We start from the raw sequence: 13675 nt of genomic DNA on the forward strand, positions 1-13675 counted from the left end.
TGATGTATTCATTGATAATAATGATAAATAAGTATATCTTTTTTCTTTTCGATATAAACTCTGATATCTAAATACTTAAAAGATCCGAATTTACCTGTCATCAAAAAAAATTTAAAAGATCCCGATTAGTTTAGTTCGAGTCGGATTGATTGAACTTTTTTAGCGTGAATATTCTCCTATCGCAAAACTTGAATCCGAAATCTTTACTAACAAGAGCCAAATAATTTAAATCAATTCACGTTCATTATCTCTTTCTTTTTTTTTCGGCGAACTTTTTCTATTTTAATATTATTTTCATGGTCCCAGGAGACTATATTCAGAGACAGACAGAATAATGAATATTGAAAGAGATCGGGCTTGTGTCGTTTCATGGTCTTTTAAGGTGTCGGCGAGTGCCGTTTTCGGGTCTGATGATGATGAAGACGATGATGCAATGACGGCGGTCAGATCATCTAACGCGTTTTCCGCAATGACCGCAGGCATCGCATCCCAATCCCATCGCCCACCGATCTATCAGGCCATCCCCACCCAAAATACAATTTCTTTGATTCGGTCCGGTCGCCGCATGATATGAAGACCAAAACTGATGATCTCTTATGTGGAAAGCTTGAACGTTCTACCTTCATACGAGAGAGATGTTCCGAGTCGTCACTAGACGGGAATCGACGTATATAGTTAGTGTCCGGTTTTTGCTTTCAAAGACCACGTCTGTGAAACTGTATGCAGAGTAGAGTGGTTTCGGATTGCAGCCCATCTGCTACTTCAGAGTGTGCGGCTTGAATGTGTTTGCAGCATGTGGATGCACAACTCTCCTCCGTTAGGCAACCAAGCTGCACTTGTCTTGAAGAGTAACTCGTAAAAGAAGAATATCATGTCGTTTCTGGGCACTCGATGTGTCAAAGGGAGATCAATTGATCGAAATCCTTTACCCTATGAGTTGGAAAATGATAGCCGAAGCCATGTAAAAGGACTAGGTCTCTTTAATGGGGGAAGACGATTTTTGACACGTTAAACAACCGTTTTTATGCCTTAACTCGGTTTACCTTGCCCATATTAGATCTTAGTCATATCTTTTGATCAACAAATGCATCTTATAATCCATATATAAAGAGATTATTAGGTGGTCTAAGTCCAATAGACCAGACCAATCACACTGCACAAAACATGTGAAGCTTACATTAAATTCAATAAAAAGATAAGAATTTTGCTTGAATAGTTCATATAATTGGTTGACTGCCCTACAATATCATTAGCTCGGGTCTAATCTAAGTATTATCGAGATTAGCCTATACGAGGGGCATCTAAATTTAAGACCAAGATGTAAAGAGTAATTAGCCGGGAATGAGAAATCCTCAAATGGGACTTTGTCTTTGGGTCTCAGAGTTGGGCCAACAATTAATTCGGACCAAATTGGGCTTTTTCGCTTTGCCCGGTTGGGCCCAGTAGATAAGCCTTCTCTCAACGTGCAAAATGCAAATGCATTTCGAACGATACAATACAACAAATCAAGAAGATTGTAGTTTCTAAAACCTCAAACACTCCTTACCGAGGGAGAAAAAAAAAACTTACCGAGAAACCTCAAACACTCATTTGGTCTTTAACTAAATTCCGATGACCTTAACTTAGCTCGCTCGTGTCTTTTCATCGATGAATTGTTGCCTGTAATACATATAACGAGAGACTATAAAATAGTCTGGCATTCGAGTCCAATAGATCTGACCAATCATGCAGCACAAAACATGTAATGAGAGTAATATCAATATAATGAGAGTAAATCTCAACTAGGCTACTAACTGCAAATGGTCCACTGCACCGGATTATCTGTGACTTAGTTCCACCTAATAATTCTTCATAGTACAACGTGAAAAAGTGCTCCTAAATGTTAAAGTTAAAACGATAAGATTATAGAAGTGGAGAAATGAAATACATTAGACAGGCTATGGGCCGCGGCCGAACAGAGACCAATTACATGACATTACACTAGAACCACGAAATTATTACTGCTACAAACTTAAGAAGTGATCTTAGGATTATAGATTACTTAATACATTGATTGATTTTATGATTAGATTCAAACACTAATTTTCTCTAATTTCATAAACTCGGCTAATCTCGTCGCCAGACTCTTCCTCGCTGCTGGGGAAACGCCACCGTTGCCGATGATGGTCTCCAGGACCGCCTCTGCCAACTCGTTGTTCTCTATCACAGCATTTCCTACTTCCGGTATAGATTCATGCTTTGAGAAGCTGATCTGTACTCGATGTAGTGAAATCCCGTCACGGTCGTTATGTATAGTAATATATGTTAATTCAGTGGGAAAGACAACGACAAGCAACGCATTGATTAGTTAATTTTTCGCGTACTTAATTAGATCACTGACCACGTAGGATCCGTTGCTTAGATGGGTGAAGAAAATACAGGAGCCCGGAGGGAAGCATTGATCCTTGAAGACGTGCAGGAACCTGTCGATGGCTCCGGCCTCTGACTCACCGTAAGCGTCGATGGACTTCCAGAATGCGATGCAGTTTTCCGACACCTTGTCTGAGTATTGTTTCCCAGTCAGTTGCGTGATGAATGAGACCTGCGTCAGCTTCTCAAATGGCCCTTCGGGTGGAGAAGAGAAACAGTAGAAAACTTCATTAGCTAACGACTTAAATTGATCGACATCGTGTGTAACATTGGGAAGACGCCCGAGAAAGGTCGTTTTGCTTGCCTGTGATGATGTCCCGGAAGAATTCATCGGTGTCTGTGAGCTCCTCAGCAGATTTGCCCTTCCATTTTGTGGCTAACAGAGGCAATGCCTTCTCTTCCAAGTACACTCCTATTGCTGTGAACTTCACAAACTTGCCGTCTACATCCAATCCTCTCACCCCTTAAGTAGAAACCAATTCGTGGTTGCCCCGGCACCAAATTAATAAAGATCAGTTTAATATATGAAGAGAAATGGATGTAGGAATAAAAGGGAGAATACGCGACGACTTAATTAATTAGTTATTGATATGAAAATTACCTGCACCACCTAGGAACAAGGTCTTGTCAGAGCCCGGAGGTTTTGCAGCAGGCGGGAACGGGAAGTTCTCCACGTGAACTCCGGTTACCACTGCCGTTGTCTGGGCCATGGCCATCTCCGATCAGGCTAGCACGTTCAATCGTTTAGATTAGACGAGGGGAGCTATGTGATCTATTGTGAGCCAAAGCTACTGCATGCAGTGGCTCGTGCATAAATTTATAATAGTAAGCTCTAGAGACCGAGCTGTGAAACTGACATTCAACTACCTATCTAACGTAGCAATCCTAAAATCTTTCGGGTATAGTGCGAAAGATATCCCATTATTTGTTTAAATATATTAATCGAAACTTGTATTTCTAAGCTTCGATCTCCCATCTACCGAGATATATATATATATATATATGGCTTTCGTATCTGTTAAAAGCTTGTAATACATATATAATGTGCATATCAATTTTTTTTTTGAACCTTGGTATTTGAAAGCCCAATTGGACCCTGACTAATCCAGTCGATGCGGGTTAGCTTACTAAGGGATAAAGTTCTCTCGGCGTGGATTTTCTGCATTCATAAAGACTCGAAACCGAGACCTCATTTAAGCAGATCTTGTGCATACCAATTTAAAGAGACCAAAAACAAAAAGAAAATAAACGTTGCCATTTCGATAATTTTTTTTCCTCGTTTATAATAGAGTGTTATGGTCATGGAACTAAAAGGAGATAGGGACGGAAAATTAAAGGACACGGGAGTGACTACGGTATTGCTACTTAACTTGTGTGTGTATTGACTTTGAGGGACAAGGAAGGATGACATGACTGAGTGTATTGCCGGGTACCTATAGTGAAGACAAAAAAGACTGCATTATTACGCAGAACATATTTACATCTGTATGATCATTTTTTTGCCCCCATCGTTTCGATCATGGAGAAATTACCACGAGGATAGGAGGGGTATATTGATTGATTTATTAGGTCGTGAAGTTTTCCAATCTGATGACTTAACGCAAGGACAAGGACTAGATTAGTGCTGGTGGCTGTACGAAGTTTCACATTTTCAAAGTTCCCCCATCGATCGGGACCTGACCTGTCTGAGAGCCCGAGACATTTTTCATTTAACTTATTTAATTTCTTCTTGGTAAATGCAACATTATGTTGATAAAAACTCAACTTCAATTAGTTTCGATTGACAGAATCATCGCTAACTCAGAGGTGGAAAAGGTTCATGATGGCAGCCCTCACACTTGTTAAAATATTCGTCCACTCAATGCTACATTTGTGTAGCTCGGTGTAGTTTTTGATTTATGAAAGCCACATAGAGTATATATGTATATGTGTGTATATATAATATACACATGCATACATTTCAGAACTAGTGTATATTGCTGTCCGGGTTTTGATTTGTCACAGCACTATCTTTCCACTCGCAGATGAATTCTATTTTCTCTATCTTTTATCTCGTTAATTTACTAAGAGTTTTTTAAAATAATTGTTGTTATTATAAAAACATCATTATAGTTTTTATAATAACATATATAAATCGAGAGGAATCTCAGAGTTTTTCAAGGGAAGAAGACAAACTTAAATAAATTATAGTTATATAGTAATAAAGAACATCAACTATCCAAAAAAAAATTATAGTTATGTAGTAATAAACTTAAATAGGTATATATGTGTTTTACACTATTGTTGAAAGATATATATATATATATATATATATATTTATAATGGGTATTGTAGCGTACAACATTTCGCACAATATGCATTGTAGTATTGTCAATGTAACCAACTATCTTTAAACAATATATCGTAAGTCAAGCACTCTTGAAATCACTAATTAACCCCATCTCAAGTATAACAAATAAAAATGAATCTAAATAATTCGTATATAGTTTTTCAAAAAAAAATCCAATTTTATATTTATATCCTTTTAACTTATCCTTATTTTTTTTGTAATCTTTATCATTTTTTCTTGCTCTTCCATTTTCATCCTCCAAAATAATTTAAAAAAGAGTATATCATATTTATTTTTTCCAAATATATTAAGTTATAATAATTTCGATATTGGTTATATTTATATTCTGCATGCATTGTAATATTATTGATTATTTTAGTTAGTGCACTTTTTTTTTTCAAAACAATATACAAATATTTTTTAATTTAAATGTATTCTCAAAAGACTTAAATAATATTTTATCAAAATAAGGTGAAAATAGAATAATAAACTAAAATTATAGTGTGAATGGATGGTACTTTAAGATTATTTATTAAGTGTATAAATTTTCGCGGATACGCATTTTTTGGAACAATAAACAATATGTGAAATCATTAAGAAAAGTATTGTTGTGGAGTCAAGAAGAACTTATATAAAAATAATAATGTTAATATAGTCAAATCAAATTTGATGATATAGCACGATCAACAATGAGTTGTAATTCTTAATCAAAAGAGTCATACATAGTGTTAGGGAGAGAGCGATTGTTCTGCCTAATGTCAATTGTAAAAATTCCAATTCTCGGTTAGCTGCTAAGATGGATCTGTGTAAAAATGGTTAGAAAGTGTGTATGCCACCCCGTTGTTTGGGCTTGGATGAGTATTGAACCTATTTAAATATTTTTTTTTGAGTGAATGAAATGCACTAACACTTCTCCAAAAAATAAAATTAGATGCAATTCATCCATTGAGAAAAAATAATGGCATGCAAAAGAAATAATATAACACACACCTACAATATATGTTTTAAAGTTAATTTTAGTTATTATGCTTTTATCGTAAAAAAAAAGAATATAATCACTTTGATTTATATTTTTAGAGCTAATTAGTGAACGCATGACTCGAAACATTGCGCGGATATCCATATTACTACCTAGTCCTTTTAATCTTCAATATATTCGTCGTTATTTTGTTATGAGAAGGAAATAATGACCTATTTATTGACTTGCATTTTGTGTCGTTTTTTTTTTGTGAGTTTGTGTCGTTTCTTCGTTTGGAAAGTAATGAAAAGAGTTTTTTTATCCTTATTTTTGCATTATAAAATCCATTGTTTAAAAATTCGACCTATATAATAAGACAAATAACGTACTTACAAAAATTCTTTCTTTGTTTTTTGTTTATTCAGTTATAAATTGATTAAAATATATATCATTTAAATGAGAAACCTTAAAGCAGTTGCAATACTCTCCGATAATCTCCAATTCGCTAAAATTATATATATATATATATAATATTTTTAATTTAAAAGTGCATAATAAACCAAAACAAAATAAATATAGATACTTCTGCTAATTAAAAAAGTATCTAATAAAAAAAAGTAAAGACGACCTGATATTTCTAGAGTAGTCCACAATTTTATAAGTATTAGATTGGAATCATTGGATTGTATTAAATTAGTTGAGTTTTTTCCTCGTATATATTCAGATATTCGAAAGTCCAATAAGTCTCGAGTAATTCAATTTCAATGCTCGGACTAACACGTATCAATGGAATGGGTCTAATATAAAATTAAGCTCCGGGCCCAACGCCATCTCCTCCCATTTCTTTCGCTACTCTCGATCGATCAGTTTGTTTAAAGATGACTTACTGATCGTGAATAGCATGAGGACGACACCGATGATAGTAAAACAAAATTATTTGCCGTGCCCAAAATTTTCCAACACTATAATTCTCTTTTGGGGTTAATTAATAACCTTATAACATTTCCATTTGTATATGCATTTTCAATAATTATTTCTGATGCAGAAAGCTTCATGAAGTGGGGATTCTTGCTTCTCACGTCGATGCATGCGATGACGATATACCCCTGTTCTTTAAGAAATTGTGCAATTAAGTTGTTAAGATCATATAAGAAAACAAATAATTGATTATATTACGAAAACGAGGTGGAGGGTCCAAATCAGACAGAATAATTCTCATCTACACGATACATGCATATAATATAACATGTTTAATTCCTACCTTAGATAATTCCAACTCAATTAAATAACAACAATAATACTCGATTAAGGGGCGAACCTTTATGGGTAAACAATAACACGTATGTGTTTAGTAGCTTTACTTTAATTCACACCTTCAAAACTCCTAATATTATACCTTTATGTCCTTTTCTTTTCTTGGTAACTGTAGTTTTATAACCTTAACAGGCAATCAGAGCGGGACATCTCAATAGATCCAAGGACGGTTTATGTATACTAAGATCTATTGAAATGTCCCGTTTTGGTTGCGTTACGCTTCGATTAGGTGCCACTTGACCATGAAATCCTACAAGAAAGAACGACTTATTATTTCTATTCCGGTCCCATGACAGAATAACCATTACGGGCATGGAATTGCTACGCACCGCTCTCCTGCCACCTTTCATACAGTGCATGCATACTTTCCTTCCGCTGAAATTATGAGATATCGCCCGTCTTTTGGGCTATTCCCCGCTTGGGCATCGATTTCGCCGGGCCAACAAGGTCTTTCCAGTAAGGCTTCACTTGAGAGTGTAGCGGCTGTTGAATAAGTGTTTATTTTATTGAGTTTTAAGTCGAAGCAGTGTTTGGTGAATTCTTCTAAAACCATGATTTAATTAATTTTTGCAGTTGAAAACGTGATTTTTTTCAATGAGTCAATATCTACTAATAAAAACTGATTTTGTTTATTTTATATTTTAAGTATTAATTTTAATTTCAGCAGTTTCATATTGTTACCTTCAAAAAACTTTTATTTATTCTAAAATCAACGTTTAGCAATTATACTTCAGCACTTTTATTTCAGCAACATCACTACCATGCCAAGCCTAAGTCTCGAATCCCTTCATTATAGGTCATAAAATATCTCCATACCAATTACGTATTACCAGGACTATATATATGAAATAATCACTTTAAGTAGTGGACATCTCAGGCTCATGCCCAAAAATGCACCCAGGCCGGTCTGACGGATACTTTGAAATTGGGCCGGATCCACTGGCTCAGCCCACATTGATTTTTGGGCCCATGCTTCAAAAACCCGTGGCCTTTTGGCCCAAACAAGATAGAGGGTGGGTGTCTGTGAGAGGTTTCAGCTCGGGGTTTAGGTTTCACCGAGGTTGAAGCTTAGAGAGAGAGAGAGAGAGAGAGAGATAGAGAGAGATGGGGAGGAGAGTGCTGAGCAATGCGCTGAGCTCAATAGTGAACGCGGAGAGGAGGGCGAAGGCCACCGTGCAATTGCAGCCAATCTCCGCCGTCGTCTCCTCCTTCCTTAAGATCATGAAGGATAGAGGTAACTCAAAAAGTCATCCCTTTTTTTCAGCTCCGACGATTATTCCTACCGAGTTCGTGTGCTTCAGCTCTCGCATTTGGTGATTGAAGTATTGCCTCTCGCTTCTGATCAGCTCAGCATTGCCTGTTTGGAGGATAGTGAGTTTCTATACAGTGGTTGGATTTTGAGATAGTACTGCCTAAGGATCAATTTCAGTAATTGCAGTGCTTTAGCATTTGGAGCTCATTTGGTTACCTGGGGTTTCTCCAAATTTCTGCATTCATATGTAAAATGCGTTCAAATTCTGTTCTTTATATCGTTCTATGTCAAAACATGGCCTTTTTTTTGGTCATATTTTCCATTTCCTAGAGAATGAAACCAAAATTTTGCAGGATTTCTTCCGCCCAATACGGGCCGGGTTTGTTGATCAGGAATGAGGTTATCTGCAGTTGGCTATGTTGAATGTGAAGTAGCGGAATCTTAACTTTGGCCTTGGTGTTTCGATGACCTATGGATTATGTGTTTCTGATGCATCTACTTGGCCTTGGTTTTTCAATCTGAGTCTTTGTGCTTTCTGTGGTGGTTAAAAAAAAGAGTCCCTTTAGGATGATGATGGGTTCTAGGTTCGCATTTTCCAGAGAATACTTTGCTGTTGATTTTCCAAAGTTGTCCGATATTAAACTCTAGTTAGTTGTTATAGCACCTTGCTTCTGTAGTAGAATGTCGTAAATTTGTTTAAAGAATTGAATTTTGGAACGAATGTGGGAGCACTAATTATGTTACTTGAAAGTCTGTTTCTCGCCACCAGTTCACACTTTTGGTGCTCCTCTTTGTTAGGATATATCAAGAGTTTTGAAGTTCAAGACCCGCATAGAGTAGGGAAAATAACAGTCGAGCTGCAGGGCAGGATAAAAGACTGCCGAGCTCTTATGTACAGGCAAGATCTTAAGGCAAGGGAGATTGAACATTACCGGGTGCGCACTCTTCCGACTCATCAGGTGAATTTTTCATTGTCACTGAATTCTTGGTTCTTTCCTTGAATTACCACAAAATAGAAAAACCTTTGCTGCGTCATTGAACTCTATCTGTTTCATACTCGCAGTGGGGTTATGTTGTTATGACAACGCCAGAAGGTATCTTGGATCACGAGGAAGCGATGAAGAGGAATGTGGGAGGTCAGGTGCTTGGTTATTTTCACTAGATATTCAAGTTTCTTTTCAACTACAAGTAGATGGTGCCGGATTTCCAGCAGGAGAAATGTAGAAGAGTCATTTTCGATCATCCGAGCTTTTTTTGCTGATTCCAAAGGGATTTTTGCCTCAAATTCACCATGTGATTACCGATAGAACTTGTTGTATCTGCTGTGTAATAAGACGGTGTGGTTTTGGGAACTTCAGTCCTTTTTCTGCTACTGACTAAATCATTGTTGTTACTGCGAGGGCTTATGTTTCTAACGAGGAAAACAGTTTTCTGTTCCCCATTCTGTTTTATCGTCAGAGTGGTGCAACTTCTCGATATCAGCTCTAAACCTTTGGAGAAGAAAAACCGACGATGACGTGGGAGAAACGAAGAGGGAAAAGCTTCGTGTTTGTGATTTTCATTTCTCCCTTTCTTCATTCTGTAATCTTAATAGCTCTCCCTCATGCCCGTTGAGTATTATAGTTTCTTCAGTTTCATTCTTCGGAAATCGGGATTAAATTATAAGTATAGGATGGTTGTGGATAACTCTTGAGCTTCACAGCACGGGCAGCTCGTCCTGAATTTCATTAACTCACCAAACTTTGTCGGAGCATATTTATTGTAATACTACGTTTGCAATTCTCACTGTTGTCAACATCAACAAATCTTTACTCAGCAAAAAAAAAAAAAAAAAAAAACTTTCTACCGCTGTCCGTCACCTTCTCTGTATCTTGAAAGGCAACTCAGACAAGTGAAGAAAAAAAAGCTGAGATTAAGATTTCTTAATTGTTTAGATAAACCTAATTAACACAAGATGCCAAGAACAGGAGTTGAAAACCTGCCCGGGAATCCTGGTTACCAAATTAAAAAAGAAAAAGAAAAAAAAGATAGTAGCAGTTAAACCAGCTAAAGTGCTTTTTTTTTTTTTTGGCTCAATCCAGCTAAAGTGATCATGTAGCTTAGAGTGGTTTGTCTTCATTACTTAATAATTTGCATAAAGTGGGAATGCAGAAAACCAGGGATCTGACATGTATTTGCACTGTTCTTGTGAATTTCCACAATGCAGAATATCCCATAAAATATTTACCTTGTTTCCTTTGGCATGCTCACAAAATGCATTATAATTTATTTTGATTAATTAAAACTGCAAGAAAACAGAAAACGTCATTTAGGAAGTTGCTGCATGTTTTCAAAGCATTTGTCAGAACCATTTCAGTTTCTTGAATCAACCAGAGTCGGAGACATATAAACCTCATCGGTCTCCCTCCGTAGTTCAAAGATCATAAGAAAGAACCACATTGCATCAAAACCGGCTCGAGAATCATCTTATGTGTTTTCTTGCCAAAACGGAAACAAGAAAAACGTAAACACAACATAGAGACATACTTGGAGAACACAGCAAACGAAAAGAGGAGGAAACACTTTTCCAAAATGTTTTGCTGCATAGACAGTTAAAAAGTTTTTTTTCTTCTCTCTTCTCTCTCTTCAATTCTCCACACTTTAAAAGGCAGCACAGGCTCCATTTTCTCCGAAACAAATCCCCATACTCTCAGAGAGAGAAGAGAGAGAGAGATCAAGTCATCAGCTGAACTGAAAATGGCCATAAACCTGTTATCTTCTTATGAGTCTGATCATGAAGAAGATGACTACATAGACATGGAAGTTGGGCACTACACCTCCAACCTCTTCACTCACTCAGTTCCCTATCATCCTCCTCCTCATCAAAACCACAACCAAAACTCAAGAGAATTTGAGTTCCAGATGTCTTCAACCTCCATTGAATCAGAGCCCACCACTTCCCCTGCCGATGAGCTCTTCTGCAATGGCAAGCTCCTCCCTCTCTGCCACCCACCCCGACTTCACATGGTCGAGAGAATCCTCCATCTCTCGCACCCGACTCCCCACAACATGAAATGCTCGCAATTGCCAGACTCTAGTGAAGAGCACTACGCCACCCCATTGCTCACCAGCGCGATTCCCACCCCATTCGAGTCATGCAACATCACACCTTCCGAGTCCTGCAGGGTCAGCAGAGAGCTGAACCCAGAAGAGCATTTGTTCGGTCACTCGAACATAGAGGTGGGAGATTCAAATTTGAATACTAATGCTGATCTCATCGGGGATCATCACTGCCCAAAGAAGTCTTGGACAAGAAAGATCAAGCTGATAAAGCAGTCCTCTTTGAGTTCCAGGCTCAAGGCCTCTAGAGCATACTTAAAGTCCCTCTTCAGCAAGTCTGACAATTCAAAAACTGCAGGCGAAGGATCGGACCTGAAAGCACCCAAAGGGTTAATAAGTAGTAAATCTCAGAAGTCTCTCAAAGTCAAGGACCAAAGCTCAAGCTTTGTCCAGAGAAGCCACAGAGAAGCAGACGAGAAGGTGGACAACCTTAACGGGTGTCATAGAAGGTCTTTCTCAGTGTCTATAAAGAGGCATTCATCAAGCAAGAATTCATCTTCGACCTCATCATCATCATCATCCTCATCAACAAATTCATCTAAGAAGTCAGATGACTTCAGTGCAGTTCAGTTGTTAAAGAGAAGCAGCAGCGCGAATTCAGGAACCGAGAGTCCAATTCAGGGGGCGATAGCACACTGCAAGAGGTCTCATCAGCATTTCTTCTCTTCAAGAAAGACTCTTTGTGAAGTCGGTTTCCACTCGTTCTCAGCTTCCAGATTTTCTATCAGTGAGGATCAAGAAAAACTGACCAGCCTGTGCAGGGGATGAGAGTGTAGGGAAACTTTGTACTCTAGGCACTTCTACATTTTTCGTCTAACTGACACATCACATTTTGCCACATCTACTATTACTACTGCTGCTGCTGCTACTACCACTTTGAGTATCTAAAACATTTTTGAACCATGCCTCGAAAACTTTCTCTGTTATATGATGACGCAGTGTACACTGAATGCCATTTGAAAACTTGAGAGTAAGCAAGGAGACATGTAATCCATTCCTTCTCCTTTGGTTTCTTGCTTTTCGATTTTTCATGTTCTATTCTTCATAGTTCTGATAATGGTAATGTAATGTAAGGTTCAAGTAATTTTGGGACGTGCACTTCCTCTTTGATTCAGCATACCCTAACTTGAGAGTTCAGAAGAACAGGTCAAGACCAATCTTAATAACAATAATTCGGCAATTTCTAACCCGTCGATTACTAGTCTCTCAAGCTAGAAGTGAACCTAACGGCTAGGCTCAACAGAATTCGAGCTTTAAACTTCTGCAGTATCAACCGGTGTAATGAAAAAAAAAAAGTGCCCTTTGTTAGGCTTGGGAAGCAGAAATAAGAGGGAGGCAAGGAAACTTAAATAGGTGCTCAAGGAAAAAACCAAACTTCTCGAGCAGACAACCAAGTTTTTTTTTTTTTTGTTGCCCCCCGACATTGTAGATTGCCCCTACAGCCTTTTTATCAGCTCAGCAATTCTTTAATAAAAAAAAAAAATTATCTTTTGCATAGTATTTTACCACTCAAGGGTTCTCTCCTTGTTCTTTTCCATGATAAGATTGAATAACACAGCCCATCAAAGCACGAACCTAAAGCTTCACAGACACAGACTTCCTGGTTGCAACAATATTATTTTGACGGACCAGATGAAAAGAAATGGACAATAAGATAAAAAAATTTCTTTTGGCAAAGCAAAGGCAACCTTTTGCTTTTAACTCGCGCAATGTTATCTTGAGAGACAATCATCATCTCCCATAATAGAATGTCCTACACAAGCAGTATTGTCCAATCGTCAATCTAATCATCGGAGTAACTGAACCGATGATGACTGTGGTTCCAGAATCGAAGCCGACCTGCCTGCTTCTTTGAGAGCACTAAAGGATCACCTTTTTATATGTTTAAGCAGAGAACATTCACTTTAGGGCAAAATGGTTTCTAGGGTTCGACCAATAAAACACGTGCACAAAATTGGCTCAAGGAAAGGCACTTTTTAAAAAGCTCAGTACACAATACGCAATTTAATATCTGAAAAGAAGATGAGTTTCTTCAAATGCAGTGAAAAGGCTCTTTTAAGTTATATTTTGCTTTGCCTTTTATTATGATAATGATATGCTTAATGGGTGTGCAAGAACCTGAAAAGTATGCAAATGTCAGTTAGATCGATGGCAAAGGTTAGAGCCGATCTCTGAATAGTGGGATGTTGTCGAGCACTAAGGTCACGTTTGGCGCAAGTAGTTGATCGGAATCCTAGAGGGAGAGGTCAATGCCATTCTTAACTTCGGTTCAATCTTTGAGAACAAGGAAATTGAATCAGAATTGAAAATTCCT

At 37.6% G+C, this 13675-nt stretch overlaps 3 protein-coding genes across 3 annotated transcripts; 2 read left to right on the forward strand and 1 right to left on the reverse strand.

Moving 5' to 3' along the window:
- Positions 1 to 1882: 1882 nt before the first annotated feature.
- Positions 1883 to 3204, reverse strand: LOC116187298 (chalcone--flavonone isomerase-like). Its single transcript, XM_031515951.1, has 4 exons — positions 3011 to 3204; positions 2714 to 2872; positions 2381 to 2604; positions 1883 to 2251 (listed from the first exon to the last, which is right to left on the reverse strand). The coding sequence occupies exons 1-4, from the start codon at positions 3123 to 3125 to the stop codon at positions 2072 to 2074; spliced, it is 678 nt and encodes a 225-aa protein (XP_031371811.1). The 5' UTR covers positions 3126 to 3204; the 3' UTR covers positions 1883 to 2071.
- Positions 3205 to 8050: 4846 nt separating this feature from the next.
- Positions 8051 to 9706, forward strand: LOC116215834 (40S ribosomal protein S15a-5-like). Its single transcript, XM_031551610.1, has 3 exons — positions 8051 to 8244; positions 9061 to 9221; positions 9326 to 9706. The coding sequence occupies exons 1-3, from the start codon at positions 8115 to 8117 to the stop codon at positions 9422 to 9424; spliced, it is 390 nt and encodes a 129-aa protein (XP_031407470.1). The 5' UTR covers positions 8051 to 8114; the 3' UTR covers positions 9425 to 9706.
- Positions 9707 to 10007: 301 nt separating this feature from the next.
- Positions 10008 to 12605, forward strand: LOC116215833 (probable membrane-associated kinase regulator 4). The gene has a single exon (XM_031551609.1). The coding sequence runs from the start codon at positions 10999 to 11001 to the stop codon at positions 12127 to 12129; it is 1131 nt and encodes a 376-aa protein (XP_031407469.1). The 5' UTR covers positions 10008 to 10998; the 3' UTR covers positions 12130 to 12605.
- The last annotated feature ends 1070 nt before the right edge of the window (positions 12606 to 13675 follow it).

The sequence above is a fragment of the Punica granatum genome, chromosome 8 (assembly GCF_007655135.1).
Source record: "Punica granatum isolate Tunisia-2019 chromosome 8, ASM765513v2, whole genome shotgun sequence".
NCBI classification, from domain to species: Eukaryota; Viridiplantae; Streptophyta; class Magnoliopsida; order Myrtales; family Lythraceae; genus Punica; species Punica granatum.

Bases quoted from the DNA above. Each gene is read 5' to 3' on its own strand.
- LOC116215833 (XM_031551609.1), top strand. From the start codon at position 10,999: ATGGCCATAAACCTGTTATCTTCTTATGAGTCTGATCATGAAGAAGAT.
- LOC116187298 (XM_031515951.1), bottom strand. From the start codon at position 3,125: ATGGCCATGGCCCAGACAACGGCAGTGGTAACCGGAGTTCACGTGGAG. The intron at 2,605-2,713 runs GCAAGCAAAACG...CTCCACCCGAAG, and splicing joins CTTCCGGGACATCATCACAG to GGCCATTTGAGAAGCTGACG. The intron at 2,252-2,380 runs GTCAGTGATCTA...CATCGAGTACAG, and splicing joins TAAGCAACGGATCCTACGTG to ATCAGCTTCTCAAAGCATGA.
- LOC116215834 (XM_031551610.1), top strand. From the start codon at position 8,115: ATGGGGAGGAGAGTGCTGAGCAATGCGCTGAGCTCAATAGTGAACGCG. The intron at 8,245-9,060 runs GTAACTCAAAAA...CCTCTTTGTTAG, and splicing joins TAAGATCATGAAGGATAGAG to GATATATCAAGAGTTTTGAA. The intron at 9,222-9,325 runs GTGAATTTTTCA...TCATACTCGCAG, and splicing joins GCACTCTTCCGACTCATCAG to TGGGGTTATGTTGTTATGAC.